General features: G+C 43.4%; 1 protein-coding gene across 1 annotated transcript in view; it reads right to left on the bottom strand.

Moving 5' to 3' along the window:
• Positions 1-3700: 3700 nt before the first annotated feature.
• Positions 3701-25439, bottom strand: part of SLC23A2 (solute carrier family 23 member 2) — a 91633-nt gene continuing 69894 nt past the window's right edge. Inside the window, exons 8-15 of the mRNA XM_024764252.1 lie at positions 22849-22969; positions 22175-22331; positions 18349-18496; positions 17119-17224; positions 11622-11751; positions 10794-10931; positions 9846-9941; positions 3701-8266 (exon numbers count right to left, since the gene is read on the bottom strand). Coding sequence (XP_024620020.1) covers positions 8034-8266; positions 9846-9941; positions 10794-10931; positions 11622-11751; positions 17119-17224; positions 18349-18496; positions 22175-22331; positions 22849-22969 — 1129 coding nt within the window. The 3' untranslated portion in view covers positions 3701-8033. The remainder of the gene's footprint in view (positions 8267-9845; positions 9942-10793; positions 10932-11621; positions 11752-17118; positions 17225-18348; positions 18497-22174; positions 22332-22848; positions 22970-25439) is intronic.

Here is a 25439-nt window from a genome sequence, read left to right as displayed (position 1 = left end):
TCTTTTAGGGACTTCCCTGGTGGTCCAGGGGTTAAGAATCTACCTTCTAATGCAGAGGACGCAGGTTCGATCCCTGGCTGGGGAATTAAGATCCCACATACCGTGGGGCAACTAAGCCTGCGTGCCACGAGAGGGCCCGCGTGCTGCAACTACAGAGCCCATGCGCTCTGGAGCCCACGCGCCACAACTAGAGAGAAGCCTGAGCACTGAAATGAAGAGCCTGCATACCACAACGAAGAACCTGCATGCTGCAACTAAGATCCGATGCAGCCAAAATAAACCAATAAATAAATAGGAAGGAAAAAATTTTAAAAACCTATCTTTTAGGGGTAACTACTGAAATGTTTATAAATGAAGTGAAATGTCTACGATTTGATCAAAACAATGGGGAAGGGAAAGTTGAGGGATGGAGATGAAACAAGAGTGGCCAGCAGTTGATACCCATTAAGCTGGATGATGGGCACATGGGGGGCTACTATGCTATTTTCTCTACTTTTGTGCATGTTTGAAAGTTACTAAAACAAATTGCTCAAAAATCGCGCTAGAAACATGAGCAAGAGGTTGGGTATTCCAGAAAATCAAGTCAGTGACTTAGATCATTGCACAGGAAATTCTCCCAGAACTTAGAGGAAATGGAAAAAGATAGTACGAGTGAAACTACATGAAACTTAAAGAGACGTGGGAGATGCAGTGTGAACATAAAATCAGAATTCCAGAAGAATGCACAAACAGAACCAACAGGGGACAAGCAATAAACTTCATTAAAGAACATGTCCATTATTGGTTTCTTCTCTAACAAGTTATTTAGCAATATTTTATACATCCAAATACACAGAGATTTTAAAATTTATTAACTTCTAACATTGTGTATAGTTATGGAACATGTTCCATATGATTTCTATTTTTGAAAAAATTTTGAGGCTTTAGTGCCTAGAACACGAACAGCTTTTAGAAACATCCTTGAGTGCTTGTGAGAAATGTGTACTCTCTAATTGTTGGATGTAGAATTCTAAACATGCCCTTTGGTCACTTAACCTTGCTTAGCTTTTGTCTGCCTGACTTATCAAAGGGAAGTATTGGAACCTCCCACTGGCACGAGGACTTACCAATTTCTTCCTGTAGTTCTGTCCATTTACACTGCATAAGTTTTGAGGCTATCTGATTAGGTGCATGTGCTTAATATTGACTCCTCTTTGTAAATTGAACCTTCCTATCCTTCCCCCCCACCCCTTTTGGTTATGCTGTGCAGCTTGCAGGATCTTACTTCCCCGACCAGGGCTTGAACCCAGGCACATGGCAGTGAAAGCACTGAGTCCTAACCACCAGGGAACTCCCAGAACCTCCCCCATCCTTAACAATTTTTTTTTTTGTCTTAGGATTTGTCTGAAAATAATATAATAGATGGTTAGTATTTGCCCCATGTGATTTCCCCCCATTCTTTTACTTGCAATTTTGCACATCCTTATGTAAACCAGTCTCGTGTAAACAGTGCTTCTAAACATATCTGTGGTGAAGGAGCAATTGGTTTTTGTTTTTCCCAATCCATTATAGGTTAAAACTTTTGTAAAATATACCAAAAAATAAATTTCTAGAATTAAAGACATGCAAACTACAAGCCAGATATTTTAGTATTGGATTCAACACACATAAAACTATAAAACTTTTATAGTTTCTAAGCCACTATCAACTTCTGAACATAAGTTGCTTCAGCCTTCAACAATCACAGCCACACTTTTGAGCCCAGTGTTGTAAACAGCATATTATCAGGATTTTGTTCTATTATCTGGCCTAACAAACTATCTTTTAATTGTCAAGCTTAGTCCATTTACAGTTAGGCTTGTTATAGTTGGTACATTTGGGCTTGTTTCTCTCATCTCTGTAAGTCTCCTCTCTTCTCCCATCACCAAGTTGATATGGCCTGGAATTATAATTTGAGCACATTATGGGTATTTTTTCTTTCCTTTGGCCTTCACTACATTTTAATGACCAGGTGTTATAGACTGTTTGTGTCCACCCAAATTCATCTGTTGAAACCTAATCCCCAGTGTGTTGGTATTAGGAGGTGGGGCCTTTGGGAGGTGATTAGGTCATGAGGTTGAAGCCCTCTCGAATGGGAGTAGTGCCCTCATAAAAGAGCCTCAAAGAGCTTAATCTTTTGCCCATTCCACCACGTAAAGACACAGAGAGAAGATGGCTATCTCCAAATCAGGTCCTCACCAGATACCGAATCTGCCATGCCAATATTTCTAGCCTCCAAAACTGTGAGAAATTTTTTGTTTCTAAGCCACCCAGTCTATGGTTCCCTGAGAGCAGCCAAGACGCAAGTTTACCCAGATCTTTACTGCTCACCTTTCCCTCAGTTATCTCGTACAGTACTTCCTAGGTTTGTTTTTCCTCATATTTAAGTACTTCATCCAAAGTACTTAAATGGGGGCCTTTGAGTGGCTAGACATAAAATTCTAAGTTCAAAGTTCTTTTTCTTCAGTCCTTAAATATGTAACTCCACAAACAGGGCTGCTGTTGGAAAATCTGGTGTCCATGGGTTCCCAGCTTTAAACGGCTTCGTTTTTGCTCATTCTCTCTGGAAGCTTTCAGAATTATTTTTGTCTGTCACTCTTAAGTTTTACTATCCAGCAGTGAAGATGAATGAACTACATCAGTTATGTACCAACATGAAAGAATCTCACAATGAGTAAAATGTGACAATACATACACCTTTTACATAATGTCCCAAAACACGCAAAACTAAACAGTAAATTTTTAGGGATGCATATATATGGCAAAATTGTGAAGAAAAGCAAGAAAAGGATAAACCCAAATGGGGATGTACCAGGAGAGAGGCCCATGGGGTTGGGGGTGGCAGGGCCTTTAGTACTGAAATGTGCTGTTGTCCCAACTGGGGGTGAGAACATGGGTATTCTTTTTTAAATACCTAACATATATTTTCCGCATGTATATAGTGTAAGGTAAGACATTATCACCTTGTAACTGGATGCCAGCAGTGGCTCACAGGTCAGGATACTGGGAACAGGAAGCAGCAGGTTGAACACCCTATGGGAGTGGCTGTGGTGGTCACTATGGCTGAAACTGCCAGAGACAAACCAGGGATAGAGATGGGGATGGAGGAGTTCTAAGTTTGTTCTAAATTAAGAAACACACCAATTAAACACTTCTGGACTTGTCTTCATACCCCACCAGGAGCCATGCCTCTGATTGAATGAGCTGTCACTCACTGCCCTCAGGCTTGGCTCTGAGCTTTTTCTGGCACCCACACTTCAGCATTTCCTGTCCCAGCCTAAATAGTTGGCCTGAAGGGGCCAAGACTGCTCTGGAGCCTTTGATTCCACTGTGTGGACATGACAGCCTTTCTGGTCCCTAAAAGGTCTCCAACCTCCAGATGTCACTAACTTACTAAGAGACTCATAATTTCACGCCAAAGTCCAGCATGAGTGCATCCTCTAACCAAGGTCTCCCTTCCCCCTTGGGCATCCTCCCAAGGATCCCACCGTGGTTCTCTAGCTGTGGGGGCCAATGATACTTCAACAACTGCTTTCCTCCTTTGAGTCTTAAATGTATCTAACAAAGGTGAACTTGTTGAACTAAACTTTTTACTAGTCGAGTTTCCTCCCCTAAGTGATGACTTTTAAATAATGACAGGTTTCTTTAAAGATCAGCCAAAGAAGGTATGTGAACAGCAGAACCGTGTCCAGGAGAGCTTTTATTTGTACGGAACAGTTTTAAAAATACAGAATAAAATAGCTTTATCTCTACTATTATTCACAACATCTGGTCCAAATATTACATATTTTTAAAATACTTAAACGTTTAATGAAGCCATGTTAGAAAAACAATATGAAAATTCTTTTTAAAAACTCCATAAAAGAATTAGACATCTCAAAAAACAACCCCACCCCAAATACCCTCAGTATGCAAAATAAAAAACAAACAAAATCCCAGAAAGGTATATAGCCAAAGTCAGTCACAAAAACTTAAGGAAAATATAGGCATCCCCACTGTTTTAAGAACAGTCAGAAATTTATTAACATGTCAAACAAAGGTTGTTACGAACGAACAAAAAGGGTATTAACTTGACTGTCAGTAAGACGGCACCACTGGGAAGGGTGTCCTAAGTGTTGGGAAACACACAGAGCAATTCTAAGGAGGCTGGATGTTACTAGTGTAGAGTGAAGACGAGGCACAGTCAAGAACAGACTAAAAGGACAGGAATGTGTGGAGGCTGCTGAAAAGGGATCCTCTGCGCTAACGTGCTTCACAGGTCCATGGGCAGATGCTGAACGCGGGCAAAAACGGGCAATCTTCTTGCACTACTCCAGTTGTGACTGCGGGAGGGGTGGAGGGTGGGGGAGATCCTATTCTCTGTGTCAAAATCATAAGGGGACAGAGCACAACACGCATGGCATGTGAGGCCCCAGGTGTTTCCCTAAAGCCAACAGTGGCTCCCTGGGCCCTGTGAGAGCTCAGGCTGCCACCGTGTCCAGGGGGCACAGCTGGGTGAGCACACCAGGGGGCAGCAACAGTCATGCCAGGCCTGCTGCCTGCAGCTGAGCATCCACCCCAAGCCGTGGGGGTGAGTGTGCAGGATGCTGCCTTTCTTTGCGCCAGACAGGTTCTGATGAGGCTTCCGCCACAGCTCCTTGTGCGTCTCCTATCTGGCCTGACCACTCTTGTGGCATCGATATTATGGAAGATTATAGTTGCCAACTTCAAGTCTAAGTTGCTAGTACCAATATTTCAGCAGAGACATGAATTAAAGAAATAACAACTTAGCTCATGGTCATAAAATATATGCATGGGTAAATAAAGTATACACACATACGAAAGATTCATCAATGGAGAAATTCTATCATCACATGACATTGTCATGAAAATTATCATTCCCTCCCTGGAAAACTGTGACTATTATCCTGGGTAGAAATGTTATTTTACTATATGGAAATACTGTAATATTCATGCATAAACCAGGTTGTCATCATGAAAGTCAGTATTCTACAGTATGAAGCAAATCCTGTGTGTGAATCTGTTACCATGAAAACGGGAAACCATCAGGACCCATGGTTAAGCCACTTCCCTTGCCTTGATCAATCACAAGAAACTTACTACAATCTAACATTTGAAATCATCTTAAGAAAGATTCTGTATCAATGAATCTATGTTTAATTCCCTAGTGAGAATGAGAACGAAAATCGCCTACAAAGACTGGAGCCACTTCCCATTGTGAACCATTTAGATATTTTATCAAAACCAGTGGTGGGTTCGCCCTTGCCGCCACAGTGATATTGCAGCATCTACTGTCCTATTTATAAGTTTCTACTTTCCACATCAGGATCACCAATGTAAATGTGAAAACGGTGGGTAGGTATTCATGTGGGAATTGGAGGGTGAATGCCCTGCCCAAGGACATTCACATCCAAAAGATCCTAAAACATTCTCTTGGCCAAAGCATAGTGGGTATGTGGCCCCAGAAATGCAAGTGGGAGGTGCACAGGCACAGACCATGCATGGCCACTGTGTCCCCCCAAGCCTCCCCTTCAGGTGTGTACTTAAACACAAGAAGCAGATGAATATATTTTTCTTTCAACTACAGACTCATTCTGTAGCATATCTGCTAGCCAGAGGACAGACTTCCTAATCTCCTGTCCCCTTCCCCCACCTTGGACAGAGAATCTAAGTTGGCCCCAATGGAACAAGAAGGGCAAAAACCCTCTTTTTCCAATAGGAGGTGTGGGCACAGGGCTTCTTTGCACATTTGAAGGCTTATGGAAAATATCCCCCCAGACCAGCAGATCTGAAACCTCTCAATAAGCCCAGCCCAGGAGAGTTTTCAGAAGGGAGAGGATTCCTAGACATCTGAAGCACATGCCCTGAGTGTTACCCACTGGGAGGGAAGATTCCTGGGTCAAGTTAAGCTGAAAGGAACTTGTTCCTGAATTACCAATGGTTCAGAGGCTTTCATTTGGATATTTGGTCCTTCTGCTCATCTAGAGAGCTGGAATACTGCAATCTCTGAGATATTTTACAATTTTCCCCATTGTTCAGAGGAGAGAAATTGGAGATGCTGAGCAAAATACAAATAGAAGGAACTAAGCAACTAAGGGGACAACTAGGGCTGTCAGCCTCGACGGCTTACCAAGTCAAACGGATGAAAATCATTTAACCAGTGTGCTTCTAAAGTAAATATGCACCAAATACACTTCAAAAAAACATACCATACAAATTTAAATTTAGAATCTAAGTTCTTTACTTAATCTGCAATAAGGTCTTGGCAAAACAATGCAGTGGCTCTGAAGTGTTCTTGCCAGAATAGGCCTTAAAGCCCCAAACTTTACAGGAATCAAGGAGGCTGTAGTGACACAATAATGCTGCCAAAGACATCGCAGTGTGGTGAGCTGAGCCAGTTGCGGGGGCAGGAAGTTCGCCATGTGCTCACTGCCTGGTAAACAACCAGGTAAATACTTAAGAAGCACTACCTCAAGAAACGAGGTCACTCAGGATTTTCCTTTGATTGCAAATTTCAAGCCAAATTCAATAAAAGTCATTTTTGTCAGAAACAATTTAATATTATTAATTAGAATTCAACAGAGGGGGCCTGCCAGCTGCTCTTCTTACTACCTTCAGCAATAACTTAAACAGGAAAGGCAGCATTTGGCCAGGGGATCTAATCTTCCCCTCTGCAAAATCAAAATCCAGTGGACATTCAACATGGCAACTCACAGAAAGTCTCCGTAAGCCTTAACTGCCAGATATGAATGGCAACACAACTGCACTGATTAATTTACCAGGAGGCCACACCATTCAATATGGTGGCTGTTTGTCACCTGCCCCAGCTTCCCTTCTTCACAAAACAAATTCACTATAACTTAACCCATGGTTTCTGGGCTCTGGTCCAGTAGTCAGTTTTGATAAATAGATTAAGCATTATGTATTTACACTTTCATGGTATCAAGCAATACAAAACACAACCTCAATAATGGTTACTGGCCTTTAAGAGCCAGGACAACAAGCTTCCCTGACAGTGTCTACAGCTTTACAAATGCTGGTTCCTTTCTTAATGGGGGATAGGAGGTGAGGGACAAGTAATAGGGATGTAAGGTAAGAGGGTCACATGGAAAAACACTGATTTCAAAAATCTATAGTCAATAACATTAAATAGGAATAAAATCTTGTAATAATAGATACACACAACAATAACTGACATCCACATGTCAGCAGAACCAAGACTCCCATAAACACCTGCTTGGTGCCCTCATGGGCACTCCATACTCGTCACACCAGCCAGGAGTGAGAAATGCCAGCTAGAGTGTCTCAGCTACTAGTAAACAAAAAGAGGCCAATATGAGATGTGCTGGCCCAGCTGGGCCAGGGTGGCACCAAGAAAGTGTAGTTGAGAATCAGATACTGATTTCAAGGTACCTTCCCTTCCCGTCCAATCCCCCAATTTCCATTCTAATTATATCTGTACAGACTTTACCCATGCACAGATTTGGGGATAGGGTAAGCATGTCACTGTTTTCAACTGGCCAGCAGCCACCTCCTACAGGAGTATCAGGGAACACAGAATCTCATTTGACAATGCAAGGATACTGGTGTTCCTTGACCAGAGGAGGTCTTTGCAGGTGAAGGTCCTGGTGCTTCCAAGTACAGAAAGCCCCTGGACCCTGGAGGTGGCCTGTAAGAAAGCTAGCACAGGGTATTAGAAGGGGACTGAAAACAAGGAATCACTGTGGGCTTCAAGCATCCACTCCCACGGGAGGACAGGAACTTCAAATTCAGTGACCATGGCCAGCAATGGATGCTCTCAAGGGCAAAGGGTCAAGGGCTTAAATAAAAAGATAGGTGAGACACCATATTAGACAGGATCACAACCCACAACAAAAAAGCTACTTGTAATCTGTCTTAGCTCTGGGGTGGACAATGTAAATGCAGATCTACAAACATATATGTTACTGCTTGTTACTCAGCAAGGAACTACAGGTTCATGCCTCACTGCGGCTGGGCCACAGGGCGAGCTACAGCTATACTGTGGCCTGTGAGTCTTCATCTGAACTCCGGCTGTTAGTGCTCTTCCTGAGGCCTTTCCATGTGTAACCTGCAAAGGTTGGGCTGATGGGTAAGTAGCTGAAACATCTGTATTTTTTAATAATGTTCATGCCAAATGGCAAGTCGTAGGATTCCATGCCATCAAGAGACTTGCTCCCTTTGCCCACGCCCTTCTTCCATTTCCTGATTCCCCTTTCCTCTGGAGTACCTGTGGAACACACACACACAACAAAACAAAAACAGAACAATGGAATGTTTAGTTAAATAGTTCTACCAAGAATTGAGATTCTCCACTGCTGCTGTCTCATAGATTGAAAGGAATGGGATGACACAAAGAACACTTGAGGAGTAGCTGATGCCCAATCCAGAAATCTAAGAATCACTAATCCCTCAAAAGAACCACTTCTCTCTAAAACGCCGATCTGATCTTACAAAATGGGGCCCAGAGTCATTATTACATCTCACAATGCCTTCACCACTTGGTCATTGCACACCCACCCACCACTCATCCAGACATATCACTTTTTATACTGTTTTGCTCCATTTCAGTGGGTGGGGGGTGCATTTGTCACATATTCCCCACTTGTTGTGCTCCTGTGAGGATGAATTGCCACTGGCATAACACTCCTGGCAATTCTATACCCTGACAGATGAGTCAGGGAGAAAGATCTGGACCTACAGGGTTCAGCAACTCCTGGACTCCTTTTCAAAAATCTTTCCAGTGCAGAGAGGAGCACTGGCACCTGCTTTTAGCTACATGGGAGCCCTAACAATGTACTTCTCTGCCTGAGCCTGGGTGTTGAGCTTGACTCTATGGTGCAGGGGTTAGGAACCTCTCACATATAAGCTATGCCCTCCCATGGGCATTTCAGTAATAAAATTGACTTTAATTTCCATCTGCCTGACTCCTTTGTCTCTCTCTCACTTAGTGCTGACTTAGGAGAGAAAGAGGATGTTACTGGCCTCCCACAAATCTAACACCTTCCACCTATTCATGTGTGTGATTCCTTCTGCCAGATGTGTTCACCCCTTGAGCCCCTAGTAACCTCTTCTTGATTGAGGCTTTTTGGAGGTAGGTTATGGGCAAAATCTCAATAAAACCTTCAAGCTCCAGAATAAACATCATCCTTGCTTGACAGCGGATGAATCTACCCGTGCGTCCATGGCAGCACTTTACAACGATACAAAGCAGCCTCCTCTAGGAAGCTGGGAAGGCCACAAGGCAGGGCTGACATCACATCCTAGTCCATCACCCAGCACTTGGCATAGAACGCACCAGCTGTGAAACAAGGGCTATGGGTGTTGGAGAGAGAGCTGCCTCCATACATCTCTCAGGCACTGGTCCTGGCAGTGGCCTGCCTCTGCAATGACTAATTTAAAGGACAGGCTCCACAAGGAGAAGTGCTGCCCACTGGTAGCAGCTGGCTCAGGAGTGTGTGAACAAGTCAACGAAAGCCAAACTGCAGAGCTCCAGGCAAGGTTGAGCAGAAGGGCAGGCAGCTGGAGCATGCTTAAGGCATCCCGCTGCCACTTCACCTTATGCAAGGAATTCACCTGCTTTTTCTTAAATGTAATTCAGCAAGAAGGAAAAAAAAAAACTAAGTTTATTAGCAAAACAGTGATTCATGAAAGGTGGCTGAAAGTGTCATCTTAACCACTTTAGAAAAGACAGTTTTAACCAGTGATTGCTTTGAACTGATTTACTCTTCCTGCTTCCCATATTTATTTGTCAAAAAAAAGTAAGTCACATATGTAATAAAGCATGTTGTTTGATATATACCACATACCTGGGATGGTGTTATCCAAAATAAAAGCCACACAGCCTCCTACAAACATAGCAGTTGTGAGAAGAACATTCAACACTTGATCGATTCCTGTTATCCCTGAAAATGACATAGCAACTGGTCACTGCCAGCCAGAACAGGCCTGCCCTTGACTTAGAAAGGAACACTGGGGTGGACACTAATTGCCAGTCCGTCAATACAGTGCATAAAAGTGTAAATTTCTGCTATGCATGGGTAGATAAATTTTTGCCAGTAACATGTTAAACTACTATGAATGCTTTCAACAATAATCAAGTTATCTCCATAAGGAAAATTCCTAACAATGGTTCACAGATGATAAATCTAATACAGTGAAGTTCAACCTGTAATGAACTATGAAGACTTTGGGGGTGGAGGGCGGTGTTGTTTGCAGATTAAAAAAAAATCAATATAAAAGATGGCTGTTGTAAGGCTGAAAATTTTACAAAGTGAATAACAAGACAACAAAAATATTTGTGGGGTCAGCAATCAAACGAAGGGCTTCAGAATTCTGGGTTACTAATTAGTGCTTAGCTTCTTTTAATTAGGAGCAACTTTATTTCTAAAGATGTTATCACATGAATGAGATAAATTAAGACAGAAGTTCACACACTTTCTATATTTAAAAATATAATGATCCTCAACAGAAAAATAACATGTTTGGTGAGAATATGGAGAAATAGAAATCACTGTGTCCCACATACCTGGTGGGAATGTAAAATGGTTCACCTGCTATGGAAAACAGGTGGTTAGGAGTGCAAAGGGCTTCCAGATAAGCTTCAGCCAAGTGGGATTTAAATGAAAAACACAGATGAACATTCATCAAAATGATTCCTGAAGTTCTAAAGTACTCTCTAACTGGTGATGAGCTGTTTGTGAAGTGCTGGCTGTGGTTCCAACTTCCCCACAAGATTCAAGGCCTGTTTTCCCTACCTGTGACGAGAGGGTTCTGTCTGAGGTAACTTGGAAGGACAAGCCCAAAGAAGATTGAAAATCCAAGCACAAAGAGGTTCCGGGAAGAATTTAAATCGATGAACTGCAGGTTAGAGAGTCCAACAGCTGTGATCATTCCTGGAGAGAAAAACATTAGACCACAAGTTCCATTATCTCACCTATGGCATGGATGACAGATACACTGTTGAAGACAGACTCCCTACAATGTCCTTTCTCGGTCCCATCAGAAACAGGTTGGGAGACTGTGTAGTGACAGGACAGGGACCAAAATGTGACCACCTGGGTCTCTGATCCAAATGACCCTCGGCTTAGGCACTATTTGGGCCTAAATAAGGGGCATAAACATCACCCTATGCTTTTTTTAGACCAGACAAAAAACTAAGGACATTGGTTCTCCCTCAAAAACTTGATTCAAACAATTTCAATTACATTGGGAAATGCACCCAAATATCAAGTCCCTGATTACTATAGCTGAATGGCACAGAGATCAAATCGAGTCCCATCGTAAAAATGGTCAGTTTTAAATGGCCCAGAAGGGAAGATATCTGAGTTTAAATCAATTAGAAATGGCAACTAGAGGGAATAAAATTTAATTTGATTTTTCCTAGCTCAATTACTCTACCTTTAACATCAACTCAACTCAGAAAGTGATATATTGTGTTTATATGTTTTTAAGGTATATCCTTTTGTATTTTAAAAAAGAAATTTATCGTTACCTTCAATCTCACTGAAGGGATTCCTTAGCAAATGTGAAGAAAGAAAAGGAGCCTGAGAAGGAAGCCGGCTATCAAGGAAATGGAATTTTACCAAAGAGAGTACAGAAGAGGGCGCCAAGCACAGGATCCGGGAGCGAGGCGAAGAGGGCACTGAACTTTCCAATCATGCCTAACGCCAGCATGAGTGCTGCGCCGTACTGTATCACCCGACGACTGCCAACCTGTGGGACACACAGAGGGCAGAGACAGGCGTTAACCTTGAGGCCCTCCAGCAGCACACACAACTACTCAGGCCCCGCAGGAAAATGTGACAAAACCCACAGACAAAATCTGGATTACTCTTAAAACTTTTAGTTAAGAGGGTTCAGTCTCATTTCACAATGAGGATTGATCTCAGTACTCTAAACACATAAGTATTACTATAAACACAACTAGAGTAAAAAGATTACCACCACCTTTCCTTGTTCCCATCCCATCCGGTTCTTGCCAGAAGCTGACTGTTCTGCTCTCCTTGACTACGGGGATCCTGGGGCTCAGCCTTTGCGTCTCCGAGCCCTGGGCAATGTCACCTCAGTGTGCACCTGTTCCTGCGCTCTGGTCCTGGGTTTCTAATGCCCACAGTCACTGGCCAGGATGATCTTCTAGTGTCTCAAATGCAAAAACTACACTTGGCCCCTGCTTCTCTTCTGGGTTCTGGCAAATCAGACAAAACCCCCAAACATTTCTGGAACTACTTTTCCTCCTGGTGTATTACTCATTAGAGGTGGCACAGCCTGGAGACCAAAGAGTGCAGGAGCTGCCTGGCTCCTGTCTCTGCTCCACCTCTAACTATGAGACAGGCATTAGCCTCTCTGGGTGGCAGGATCCTCATCTCTGTAACAATGAACGGTGTGCTTCTGCTTTGAGGATTAAATGAGATGCAATATAAAATAGTCTGAACAGCACCTGGGAAGCATTAGGTTATTTGACAGCCTCCCACCTGAAACTGCTGCCTCTGGCCTTTCCTCTGCCCACATGTCCTCTCCACTATGATGGAGTGACCTCTTTAACATCGTGACTTGGGAGGTCAGTCCCCTGCCTAAGTCTTCGGGTTCTCATCCCCCTTCTGGCCAGTTCTCAGACACATCCTTCAAAATACGACCCCAATGCTACCTCTTCTGTAAAGCCTTCTTTGATTCCAAGGCTTGGCTTCCCCAACTCTGGACTTCTGCAGCACCATGTAAAGCATTTCCCATGTGGTCCCAACTTTATTGGTTAAGCTTGATCTCTGCCTTCTAGAAGCGTTCACCTAGTCCACTGTCACGCAGGTAGCAAGAGATGGAGCTAGCACTGGGCTCAAGAATCCTACACTGTTGGCCCCTACTCTGTGCTGCCTCTCCCAGGAAAACATCCTGAGGACGTAAACTGGATAAAAGAGGTTCCAGAAATGGAATAGTGTCCACAGGGCTTTATGTACGACTTACAGTGAATAGAAGATGGCTACTTAAATTTTAAGTAACTAAAATGAAATGAAATGTATAAGTCAGTCCATCAGTTGTACTAGTCACATTTCAAGTGCTCAGTAGGCAATGTGTGGCTGGGGGCTCCCACAGGGGATAGTGCAGGTACAGAACACTTCCACTATTGCACTGTTCTACTGGATGATGCTGGGCTGGACCTTCCAACAGCTTCTCAATGTGCCCAAAGGTCAATTTCAGAATAAGAATTGAATCTTTTACTGAGCTGTCCAGCTAGAATCAGTCACAGCTGACACTGGAGCCTAGCGTCCATTACTCCAATTTACAGTTCCTCCCATTATACCACCACTGTGTGCAGGGGAGTGGTGAAAAGGTCATGCAAACTGGCAAATGGAGCAAAAGTGACTTACACGTGGCTGTAATACATGATTAGGAAGGCTTTAATTTACAAATAGCTTGTTTTTCAGCATTTTCAAGGACCTACTATGTGACGAGCACTTGGGAAACTGGGATGGGGGGCGGTGGTGGATACAAAGATGAGTAAGTCACAAGCTTATGATAAAATAATTGTACTGTTGCAATTGTTATGTTGTGTGGGAGTCCAGTGGGAAGACAAAACTCTGAAAAGTTGGGGAGGGTTCCCTGGAGATGGTCTTGAGGCATGAGTAAGAGAAAGAGCAACCAGACAGAGGGATCCACCTCCCAGCAAGGTCAGCCCATTTAGGTGTGCAGGGGGGAGGGCTGAGCTGACCCTAGGGATGCCTGAAACAATAAATCTTTTATGAAAACCATGCAAGGAAGGCTGATCTGCCTTAGATGCTGTCCAAAAAAAGCAGCAAGTTAGCCATTCTTCTGTTCAACAAACATTAAGTGAGTGCCTATTACATATTTCTGTTCCAGACACCAGAGACACAGCCCTAAAAATCCCTGCCCTGCTGGTGCTTACATGGAGCCTTCACATCTCCTTTCTCCACTCCCTGGAATCACCTCCCAGACTCCCTTCTGATCTCCTTCCTGAACTGTGGCTTTGCCTAGGGCCACTGAAAAATCGACACTGCATTTCTGACTTTCCAAAGTGTTCAACAGGGTGGTATGCTGCAGAGGAGAAATGACCTCCCTCTGGATACCATCAAAGAGATAGTTCAGCCAGGGAAGATGGTGTTTACTCTTCCTAGAAATAAACTTAGGGCTAAATATCATATAACAGTATCTCTATTTTGCTTATTTAACCACATGCTAAGTGTTTTACATCAAGTTATTAATTCCAAAACCTTGCGAGTTATCTTTACAGACAAGGGTATAGAAACTCAGAGAGGTGACGTTTCCTGCCCGTGGTCACTTTAGGAGAATGTGATGGAGCCAAGGCTGGATCCAAAGCAGCCACCTCCCTACCATGTCATGCTGCCCTTCTCTGTGGGACAGACACTGGAACACACTCAGCAGAGAAGTCCTGCACATGGAATCCAACCCATTCAACCCTCAGAACTTCAGAACACACAATGGGGTAGGCAGCCTCAACTCTGATCAAATAGTTAGAATGTCCATGTCTGTACATGGAACGCCATAACTGGATAAAGGATAGCAAACAGTGGAGTTGCCAGGAAATGGAGGTAGATTCTCTGGAAGAGCCACATATCACCCTCTTTCTATTTGTTCTGGAAGTCTGATACAATGGTCCAGACAGTGGTGTCTGGAAGAATTTCATACAGTGATGGAAACGTTCTGTATCTGTGCTTTCCTGTGGCCACCAGCCACATGTGGCTACTGACTACCATATTAGATAACACAGATCTAGATCTAGAACTGTCAGATTTCAGATCTGAGTTCTAATCAGAAAATGACTGTCCCAAGTTCTTCAGCTGGAAAAGAGGCAGAATACTGCCTATAACCTTGTGCTTCCTTTTTCCTGGGCAGGAATCTTCCATCAGCCACATGGCTCTGGCCACAGAGAAGTTTCTGGTGCAAGTCCTACTTCCCCACCCCACGGCATCTGTGTAGATGGCTCAATTACACCCCCTTGTGAGTCAGGGCAATGGAAACCAATTCCAGGGCTGATATTGTTCTCAAATGGATAAGGCCTAGGGTAAATGGGTCCAAAGGGATTCCGAGGTAAGATCAATTGGCCCAATTAAAAAATGCGGGCAGGGTGCCTTTTCAGAATAAGCTAGCACTATCGAAATTATAATAAAGATAATTATTCCCCAAACCATCTCAGTCAAGTTTTAGAAGAAACCTTAATGACAGCACTACTTACTCCCTACAGTGACCTTGGTTAAATTATGTGATGATGTGTTTTTAAAAGGTGCAGAAAGGGAGCTGGCTTGTTAAACTGTTTCCCCAAGAGTCCCTCCATCTATAATAATTTTACTACTCTGTTATTTTGGATTAGTTACATGTCTACAGGCTCATGGCAGCAAACTGGCTAAAGAGTGAGTGGCTTATGCCCCATTTGGTGCCCATTTGACCCTTCCCTTAGCTCTGTATGCTCAGCATCTGCTCTCACCATGGGCAGCAATAGGACCCAGGCATCCTGGAGGAAGTGCCCATCAGACAGCCCTCACATGTCATGTGCCAGGAGCAACAGGCATGGGGCCACCAGCACACCTGAGGCTGAGCTCTGTGATGGCCTGGCCAACTTACAGGAAATCAACCAGCATGTCAGGCTTGCACAGTGCATGCCCTGCTCCCTTTCACTTGGATTTGCAGTTACAATTAACCAAACTAAGTATCTGGTTTCTTTTCATCTGGTTATATAATCTTGCAGAGGGCTGGAGGAGGATTTCTAATTTTAAAGAGGTCAAACAGTTCTAGAAGGCTCCAGCCCACCTCCAGGTTCTCAAGTTCAGGAGGAAGACCTCTGACTCATGCAGGCCACCCTAGATGGTGAACCAGTTCTAACGGTGTCTAGCTGTGCAACATACAATGGCCAGGGCCGAGCTGCATTCCTCAACACCCTGGGCAAACAGCAAGCTCTGGCCCAAAGCAACTGGGATATAAAATTTATTTGCTAGTAAATTTGAAAGGCCAAGAAGTAGCCTCCTTTTTACTGAGGCTGGATTGTGGTGTCTGTGCTTCGAGTGGGGTGGGGAGGAGAGACAAGTGAGGAGGACTTCGGACCCAGGCACTGCTTCAATCTGAGTGACTCACTGTGGCTTGTGCTGCCACTTAACTCCACAACCGATTTCACCTGAAAGAGAATGATGCTGCTGCAGTTTGAAAACTGTGTTACTGTAAGATTGATTTATTTGTAATGAGTAATATAATTTCTCATCTAGAACTAGTGCCATCTCCTAACTGGTCTCTTGGTTCTACCCTCTCTCCCGCCCACCATGTTCTACTTTCATCATAGCAGCCATAGTGATTCTTAAAAAAAAAAAAAAAAATCAGATGGAGTCACACCCTGCGGCCCCCACTTCCACTCGGCCCCTGGCAGCCTGTAGGCCTGCAGGACCTGGCCCTCAGCTACCCCAAGAACCTTATCTGCTCTTACCAGGCCCACTCCCACTTCCCTCTCTGCTTCCTGCCCCACTAGCCTCCTTGCTGATCTGCAGAGTGCCAGCCTGCTCCTGTGATAGGCTTTGCACTGGCGGTTGCCCTGCCGGAATGAATGCCCCTCCCCAGGTACCTGCACAGTTCCCTCCCTCAGCTCCATCAGGTCTTCGTTCAAAGTCATCTTCTCAACGAGGCTTAGCCTGACTACCCGATTTAACACTTACCCTCCTGATCCCCCACCCTGCCCCATATTTCTGTCATACTTATTATGCTTACTATTTATTGCTTGTCTTCCTCTGCTAGAATCTAAACTCCACAGACGATGGGGATATTTCTCTTTTTTATTCACTGATGTATCCCAAGTGCCTAGAACAGTAGCCTGGCAAAGGGTCAGTGCTTAATAAAAATTTGTGGAATGTATGAAGGAATAGCACCAGAGTGCCTGCCTACTCAGGTCAGTCAAGGCGAAAGAGACCTCTATCAGCATTCCATAAACCCATCAATGAAAAAATAAGAGATGGGGAAGAAGATGATCTCGGAATTGGAGGCCATCCTTTTGGAACTCACAGTGGCCAGACCAATCAATGAAATGGATCAACATTTAGAGGCCCAACCATTTAATTAGAAAAATATTTGTACCTTAGTAATTCCCAAAACTCCAATGTTGGGACTGGATGAAGTAGAGCCATTCCCAGTACCAAATATGCCATCGAGAACACAGGAGAGACCCTCCACGAAAATCCCCCTAAAACGTAAAGGAATGGGGGAAAGAAAAACATTCATTCCATGGGAGAAATACTCTGAAATACACTCTAAATGGTTGTGACCCAAAGGCAGGGTCCACAGACCTGAAGCCTCCACACTCCCCAGGAGGGGTTAGCAATGCAGACTCTCAGGCCCCATCCCAGATCTGAAGACCTGCATTTTAACAGTATTCTCCATGCTCATTCAACTTTTGAGAAGTACATCTCTGAACCACACATCAGACACAAATGTTTAAAAATTATTCCAAATTAGAAGATTTTAGCCAGAAATATAAAGTCATTTGTTGGAATCTAAGACAAACATGGGTCATCCATTGATTTGATTCCTTTCCTATTACTATATAGTTTTATCAGAAAGGAAATGCTTTGTAATTTTGTAAACATTAGAACTTTTAAAAGAATCAGTATATAAGTAATTTACTCATATGCAATAACTCCATTAGAGAAAAACAGAAAAACCAGGACTCTAAACCCCAACAGAACCAATGCAAGAGGTGCTAAGACACCAGTCCTTTGGATCTCATCACACACAATCCCTTTTGGAAGGGCGGCAGCTGGCTGGGAAAGGCGGAATGATCTGGGCTATTTTCTCTTCTCTGCAGCTTCCATAGGGCCCAATTTGCCCCCAGCATCCAGAAACTAAAGACCAGATGTGCTGAGAATATAAACCCCACAGCTCATAAACCTCTAGATTCTACAGGCTTCATTTATTCCTGCTCCTGTCTCTCTATATATGAATTGTAACTGTGACTAGAACAGCTGGGAAAACAAGAAATCAAAGGGGACAATACATCCATGACCCAAACCAAGCACAGAACAATGGCAGTATCTGGTACTTGTTTTGGTGAGTTTAAGGTCTGGAGTGATCTCACAGAGAATGTCTTATACAACTGCTACCATGAGGAAGAAAGGTGGGAATTCTGCTCCATATTATGGATGAGGAAAATCAGGGCAAAATGGGGGCAGTGACTTGTCCAAAACAAACAGCCAATAAAGAGCCCTGGTGCTTGGCTACTTCATGTTGAAACTCTTGGTTATCCAAACCAAAGAGCAAAGTATGAGGCGCTGGGCCCAATGAAGAGCTTGTTTTTTCTCAGGAACGCACCTGTTTATTGCATGGATGGGGGGCGGTGGGGCACAGGACAGCCTTGCACAGGCGTAGTAGTCCCCGATAGACTCGATAATACTGGCAACGACCGCACTGAGCATGCCGATGACACCAGCCGCAGAGATGGTGGGCAGTCCCCATTGAACTAAGGAAGGAAAACAAGCATGAAAGCCTCATGAACTTTCTTAGAGAGGCAGGCAAAAGTTTTCAGGACCTTGAGTCCTTCAGTATGTTAGAGGACTTTACAAGATCCACTCAGATTTTTGAAGCTCATGGAAACTATTTATTTTTACACCTAAGTCATCAGTGAACTATATGCCTGGGAATAGTTTCTGAGTTGGATGAAGACAACCATAACCAGGATTGATCTGCTTTATTTAAAAGAAGAAATTGTTTGGCTGGAAGAGGTGGGTGCTTCTCTTCCTGCTTCAAAGCCACACTCAGTGTCTGTTAAATTACAGTTCAACACAGCCTGCTTTGTTGGCATAGGAATTTGTATGAAGAGGATTTTTAGCCCTGCTGTGCAAGCATGATACAAAATAGTGCTCCTGCCCAGGGGGTGGCGTCAAATGAAAAATCACCAGCTAAATTTAAATCCCAACAGTAAAACATGGCACAAAGTATAGATAACCCTTCTCTAGTATAATTCCAGCACTTTTTTTTTTTTTTTAAGTAAACCATGTTATGGAAAATTAAAGAGTTTCCTTTAAGAAAGCAAAGCAAAGTCCCCAGGTAGCTTCATTTTGAGTATCCTATCCAGATTTAATTTTTAGAGGGTTTTTTTTTCTTTAAAAGTATATCTATTTGGATACCAAAACCCATCGATATTATTTAATAAAAATAGCATGAGGAACCTTCACTGTTAGAACGAATAGACTTCTTTGTAAAGTACCTAGACCTTCTTTCCCTGAACCATTAGTTATAATAGAGCTACTAAATAGAAAGGACAGTGAAAAAAGAAATGTATAAAATGTTCTCTTGTGCAGGGGCCAACAGTGTACTGAGGGATCAGAACACTAAAAGATCTTGGAACCAGTGCAATGATTAGACTTCAAATGAAGGCAATCCAAACCAGGTCACAATGAGTACCAGTTACGAAGTCAGGAAGTAGCACAGTCCCTATCCAAGAAGGGCCTGGAGAGCAGGAGACAGGTGGAGAGGGCGTTCTGGGTAGGCAGCAGCCTGAGCATCAGTGGATGGATGCAGCTGGGCAAGAATAGGCTAGTGCTCAGCAGAGGAGGGTGTGCAGCATGGGGCAGGTAGGTTTGGAAGGCCTTGACCAGCCCCCTGGAAGGGCTTGGTCTCTGTCTCATAGGTAATGGGAGCAACCACAAGTTTGGGAAGAAAAAGATGACATGTAAAGTAAGATGTGCAGAATATGCCTGGAGTATATGTGTAGACAGAACTTTCCCTGCCTGGAGCTCACTTTACCCTGTGGGAGCTGACCAGGGGGTGCAGAGGCAGCCTGTAGTCAGGGGTTCAAGGTGCAGACCCACCAGCAACTGGCTTGGTCAACATCTCGTCTCTGGATTGGTTTGGAATGGATTCTTCTCATGAAGATGATTTCTTTATCAAGCAACATTTTGTGTTTTCTAGATAACATTTTATATGGCTACCTTTGCTGATGTAGCACTGTGGTTTCATTTTAGTATCTTGATTTTGGGGGTTGTATTTTTGTTTCATTTTGCCATTTATTATTTTTCAGAAATTGCCTTTTATTTTCTGTCTTTTTACTTTTTTACTGCTTTCTTATTTTTTTCCCCTTTGCCTGAAGTCCTTATTTTAAAAATATTTATTCCATTTACTTCAACATTTAAAATTTGTTATCTTAATTTTTGATCCCTTTTCCTTCAGATTATTTATTTAAATTTTAAACCTGCTGGCTCCCAGCCTTCTATTTAAGTCTGTTATTTCATCTTTCATCTTATCTAGAAGCTTTAATTTATTTTGTTACTTTATAGCAGGTTTCTCAACTTGGCACTGTTGACATTTTGGACCAGAAATCTGTATTTTAACAACTAATCCAGGTAATTCTTAGCATATTAAAGACTAAGAACCACTGCTCTAGATATATGAAAACTTGTCTCTGGATTAAGCCAAATCATTAGCGAGTACATAAGACTACATCCTCTGGCTCTGGAAGTAGCTCTTTATCTAGGGAAGCTCTGGCAATAGAGAAGCTGGTGGCAGTCAAGGGCTGTTGTCAAGAGGAGCCAGACAGCACTCTCTGCAGTCATGACATTAAGGTCCTGTCCAACTCAGTTATGCCTCCTTGTGCATGGGCCCCATGGTACCTGAGCAAAATCTCTCTGGTCTTTCAACACACGCACAGCTGCTTCTCCTGGACACCCCACTCTGTGTTTCTATTTGTGCTCATCTTGGGAGCCACATGCACAGGCAGCGAGGACCACCCTGCATGTGCTGTGGGGGCTTCCTCCTACCTGTCCTCCCATGCCTCCCCTGACTCCCTCACCAATCGACTTTTAAACTCACTTTATCTCAGATTACATGTATGTTTATGAACCATGTACTGGGGGGGAATGGGGGGACGAATTTGTGTATACATAAATACATACTTATACCATATAATCTGATGAGAATGTTTTTTAGAAAGACTAAGCTTTTTACAGTGTTTGTAAATGTGTCAAGACCAGAAGGAACAACTGCCAGCATCCTTATCATTTAACATGCTTAGAACAGTTAACTTTTCTTTTTTTTCGGCCATGTCGTGGCATGTGGGATCTTAGTTCCCTGACCAGGAATTGAACCCGTGCCCCCTGCAATGGAAGCACAAGAGCCCCAGCCACTGGACCTCCAGGGAAATTCTTAGAACAGTTAACTTTTCTTTTTTTTCGGCCATATCGTGGCATGTGGGATCTTAGTTCCCTGACCAGGAATTGAACCCGTGCCCCCTGCAATGGAAGCACAAGAGCCCCAGCCACTGGACCTCCAGGGAAATCCTTAGAACAGTTATCTCTAACCCAGTCTTAATATCCTTGGCTCTTCCTCCTTGTCATAAAATATGAAAATGTGACTGCTGGACAGGGGCATAAATTGGCACAACCCAACTAAGTTCAGGTTTCCATTCTAATAAAAACCTTAAATGCCAGGAATAGACTCGTCACAATACAACAACAAGCATGCAATCATCACTGGGTTCACACCAATCACTTTTGGGGCTGGGGTCTAGAAAACGCTACACATGAATCCAAGAGATACCTTGGATGGGGATTGTACATCCCTGCCACCTGGCCAAGAGTTACCCAACACTGAAATTATGACGTAAGATCCATCGTCCATCCATTTGTGAATGAATATTAGTTTACCTGACAGCTGTGACCAAATTAAAAAAAAATTATAGCTACCCATTAAAAGATTATACAAACTCCATCATGCTTGAGCCATCTGCTAATCTTCAGGCCCCTCCCACTCAAGTCTGTTCATTTCAGTGGCTTGGGTACTGTGCAGCTCTGTACTTGCCTTTCTAAGCAGCTGCCCTCAAATCCTGGCCACCAGAGATCAAATCTGGCAAGAGACCCCTTTATGTCTGGGATTTTGCCTTAGTGGAACCAAAAGAAACAACCAGTATACCTGAGAAGGGAGCTGGTTAGTCTCTGTGTGTTAATTATGGCCCTCTGGGGACAAAGCCTCCTGCCTCCCTTTTCTGCGGTCTAATCCTCTAAGGGCCAGAATGGTAAGATTTCCAGGGCATGCTCTGGGACAAAGAAGGCCTTTCGTGTTGGAGAGCCTCCTGCCAACTTCCAACTCCTCTAGGTTGGGCCCTTGTGGGCTCCTGACCCCTCTTGGCCACCAGAATACTTACATGGGTATGGGACCTTAAACCACGGGGCTACCAGAAGCACACCCTGCCTGGCATCAGTTCGAGCATAGAAGCCATACTTCGTGCTATCAGGAGGGAAGACATCTGTTACTGTGAAGATGAAGCAGAGCAGCCAGGACACAAGGATGGCCAGGATGATCTGAAGTGGTCAAAGGAAAAAGCTCTGTCAGGCCAACAGAAGTGGTGGTTGTTGGCAAAAGACGCCTTCCTGCAGTCGGAGTATCATACCCCAGAGCCCATCATCATCAGTACTTCGCAGAAAAAATACATAAGGGATCTGCTTAGAAACTATTCCTTGAATGGAATCACATTTAGAGAGAGCAATTTTATGTAGTAAAGTGATTTAGCCCGAATCTGGCTAGTAAAATAAGAATAACGGACAATGGGCCTGAAAAGGCCACATGGAGTCAGACCTCCCTCAATTCCAAGGACAATCAATGTCCTCTCACATACTGCTAAAAGGACTCCAGCATTGGAAACTTCCACTGCTTTTAAATTTTAGGTCCATGGTGATTTGGGTGGTCATTAGTACCCTGATATCATCACACAGACATGGTCCCCCCAGGATGACCTGCTTAAAACCCCTCTTCTCATATAAACATTTTACATATGAACCAAAGGCAATATTGCCAAAAAAAAAAAAGGTGACTACTCACAGGGAACATTTTGAAAAGCTGTAACTTGTATGCAGTCCATCCTTTCTTGGATTTGTAAATTGGGAGAGGAAATTTAACATTTCTGGCATATTGAGAAAACAGTAATACTAGGAAAATTGTCCTGAGGAGAGAAAGAAAATGATCTAGGTTAAAGGCTGTTATATCTGTGTTAAAAATAATACTCAAATCTTCAATGGCAAAATTGACCACATGTGTTCAACTCATTTCTCTACAAAGCTGCTCGTCCTCTATCATTTGGGAAATCATATTTTTTGGAAATGATTTTTAGATCTTAACATTTCTAGATATGGAAATGAAATTGTCATGTAAATGCTTTCGCTAAATATTCCTTAATAGAATAAGAAAACCCAAAGAATGTACACACTGATAGGAAAATCTCACACTATGTAAGGGAAAAAAACAAGATGACAGATAACAACATACTGCACAGTATAATTACAACTATAAATTAACTAAAAAGCAGCTACCACACAAGAGTGCATGTACACACACACATGCATGCATGCATGCAAACAGGTAAGAAGGACAGGACCCAAAATGCTCAGAAGGATTGGCTTCACGTGGCAATGTGATTTGTGACCTTTTTTCCCCCACTTTTCTGTATTTTCTGATTTACTTGTAAGGAACATAAATTACTTTTAAAAAGCAAAAAGTAAAACTTCAATATTTAAGAAAGCTATATACAGTAGAATTCAATATTAATAATAATATTCCTGAGAGGTTTCTGTTTCAGACATTACACATAGGTCTTCCTGCCCATCATCCCAGCCTTCTACAGCGGCTTCTATAACCATCCACTTTACAGAGAAACAAAGCCAGCAGTCCAAGATCATGCAGCTACGTGGGCGAGAGGTCTAGCTCTACAGCCTGGGTTCTGAACTACCTTGCCGCACTGTTTGTGAAGGCAGGGTTGCCTGGGTTGACTCGACAGTTTCTCTCTACCGAGTCCCACACTCTTGACCCAGGTACACTGAATGCTGCAGGAGGCAGGTCGGCTGGTCGCCCCCCTGCAGCAGGACCCAACACAACCTCATCTGTCTGGTGCCCCATGTGTGGCAGGTGTGGGATGGCTTCCCACCGCTGAAATGATGAAGGAGTACAACAATATGTCTCATCACCCATAGGGACTCATTCTTTCCCTTACAACCTGAGGTAGAGTTGGCAGGAAGAGTTGATTCTCAGTCAAAGTTAAGCTTAATTGTTCCTGGGCACAATTCTAATTGCTGAGATGGAATTATCAGTTTCATTAAGAGCTGGTCAACTGCAGCTTCATGGTCACATTCCGCCTGAGGTGTTGACTGCAGCCGGCCACCAGTCTACCATCTCCCCACCTATGCAGGCACTTTGCTGACCTGGTACTACCACAAAGTCATCAGACCAGTACCAGTTCAAGGATGAAAACATAAATGGTGCCCAAGTTATTCCAACTCCCCCAGGAAGGTGAAGTTTAACAAAAACCAATATGATAATGAGGGATACTAAAACAGGTGTATTTTAAACTTCGACCAACGTAAAATTTTCATGTCTTAAAAAAGTTATTGGTTTCCTTCCAAAGTATATACTAAAATCCAAAAAAGCCTGGTATCTATTATTACTGTTATAATTATTGCAGGCAACATCCCACCTGACAGTTACACCTGCATTATGGTGTTCACTTTTCAAAGCACGTTTAAAAATGGAAAGGAAACACATAACAGAATACAAGGAAGGTCACCCAGATCTCAGGCTCAAATATGGCAACTGAAATTGAGTAAGTGAACTGGGCAGGTGAACACTACTCTTCTATTTTTATCCTCAAATACACTCGTGGGGCAGGTAGCGCAGGCAGCCCCACTGCAGAGAGGCAGAAGCAGAGGCTCAGCAGTGGGTGATGTGTCTGAGTTCATAAGACTTGGCCTAGCACATAAGGGACAGGATCTCAGCCTGGATCCTCAGGCCAGGGTTCTTGTCCACCACATCAGGTGTTTTCCATCTCATGTTACATTTTGCTTGTTTGTCTACCTTTGTTTTTTTTGTTTTTTTGTTTTTTTTAGGAGTGTGTGTGTGTGTGTGTGTGTAGGGTGTGTGTGTAGGCCTGTGTGTATATGGGGGTGTGTGTTGTGGTTAGGAGTGTGTGTGTGTGTGTGTGTGTGTGTATGTTGTGGTTAGGAGTGTATATGTGTATGTAGGGGTGTGTGTATATGGGTGTGTGTGCTGTGGTTAGGAGTGTGTGTGTGTGTAGGGTGTGTGTGTTTGTGTAGGGGTGTGTGTATATGGGTGTGTGTGTTGTGGTTAGGAGTGTGTGTGTGTAGGGATGTGTGTATATGTGTGTGTGTGTGTGTGTGTGTGTGTGTAGGCGTGTGTGTTATAGATGTCTGCCTTTGTTTTAACCTTACCTATATTATGCAAGCAATGCATACTAAGATGTAGAAAAATTATAAAAGGCTGATAAGTAAAAAGAGACAAAATCTCGAAGACTACTCATCATCTCACATTGGGCAATAAGCATGCAGCATTCTGGTCTATCAATTCCCAGGGCTTTTTAGAGCAGCGGTCCCCAACCTTTCTGGCACCAGGGACCGGTTTTGTGG

Source organism: Neophocaena asiaeorientalis, unplaced genomic scaffold, assembly GCF_003031525.2.
Source record: "Neophocaena asiaeorientalis asiaeorientalis breed wild unplaced genomic scaffold, Neophocaena_asiaeorientalis_V1.1 scaffold400, whole genome shotgun sequence".
In the NCBI taxonomy this organism is placed as follows: domain Eukaryota; kingdom Metazoa; phylum Chordata; class Mammalia; order Artiodactyla; family Phocoenidae; genus Neophocaena; species Neophocaena asiaeorientalis.
This window is presented reverse-complemented; position numbering and strand designations above follow the sequence as displayed.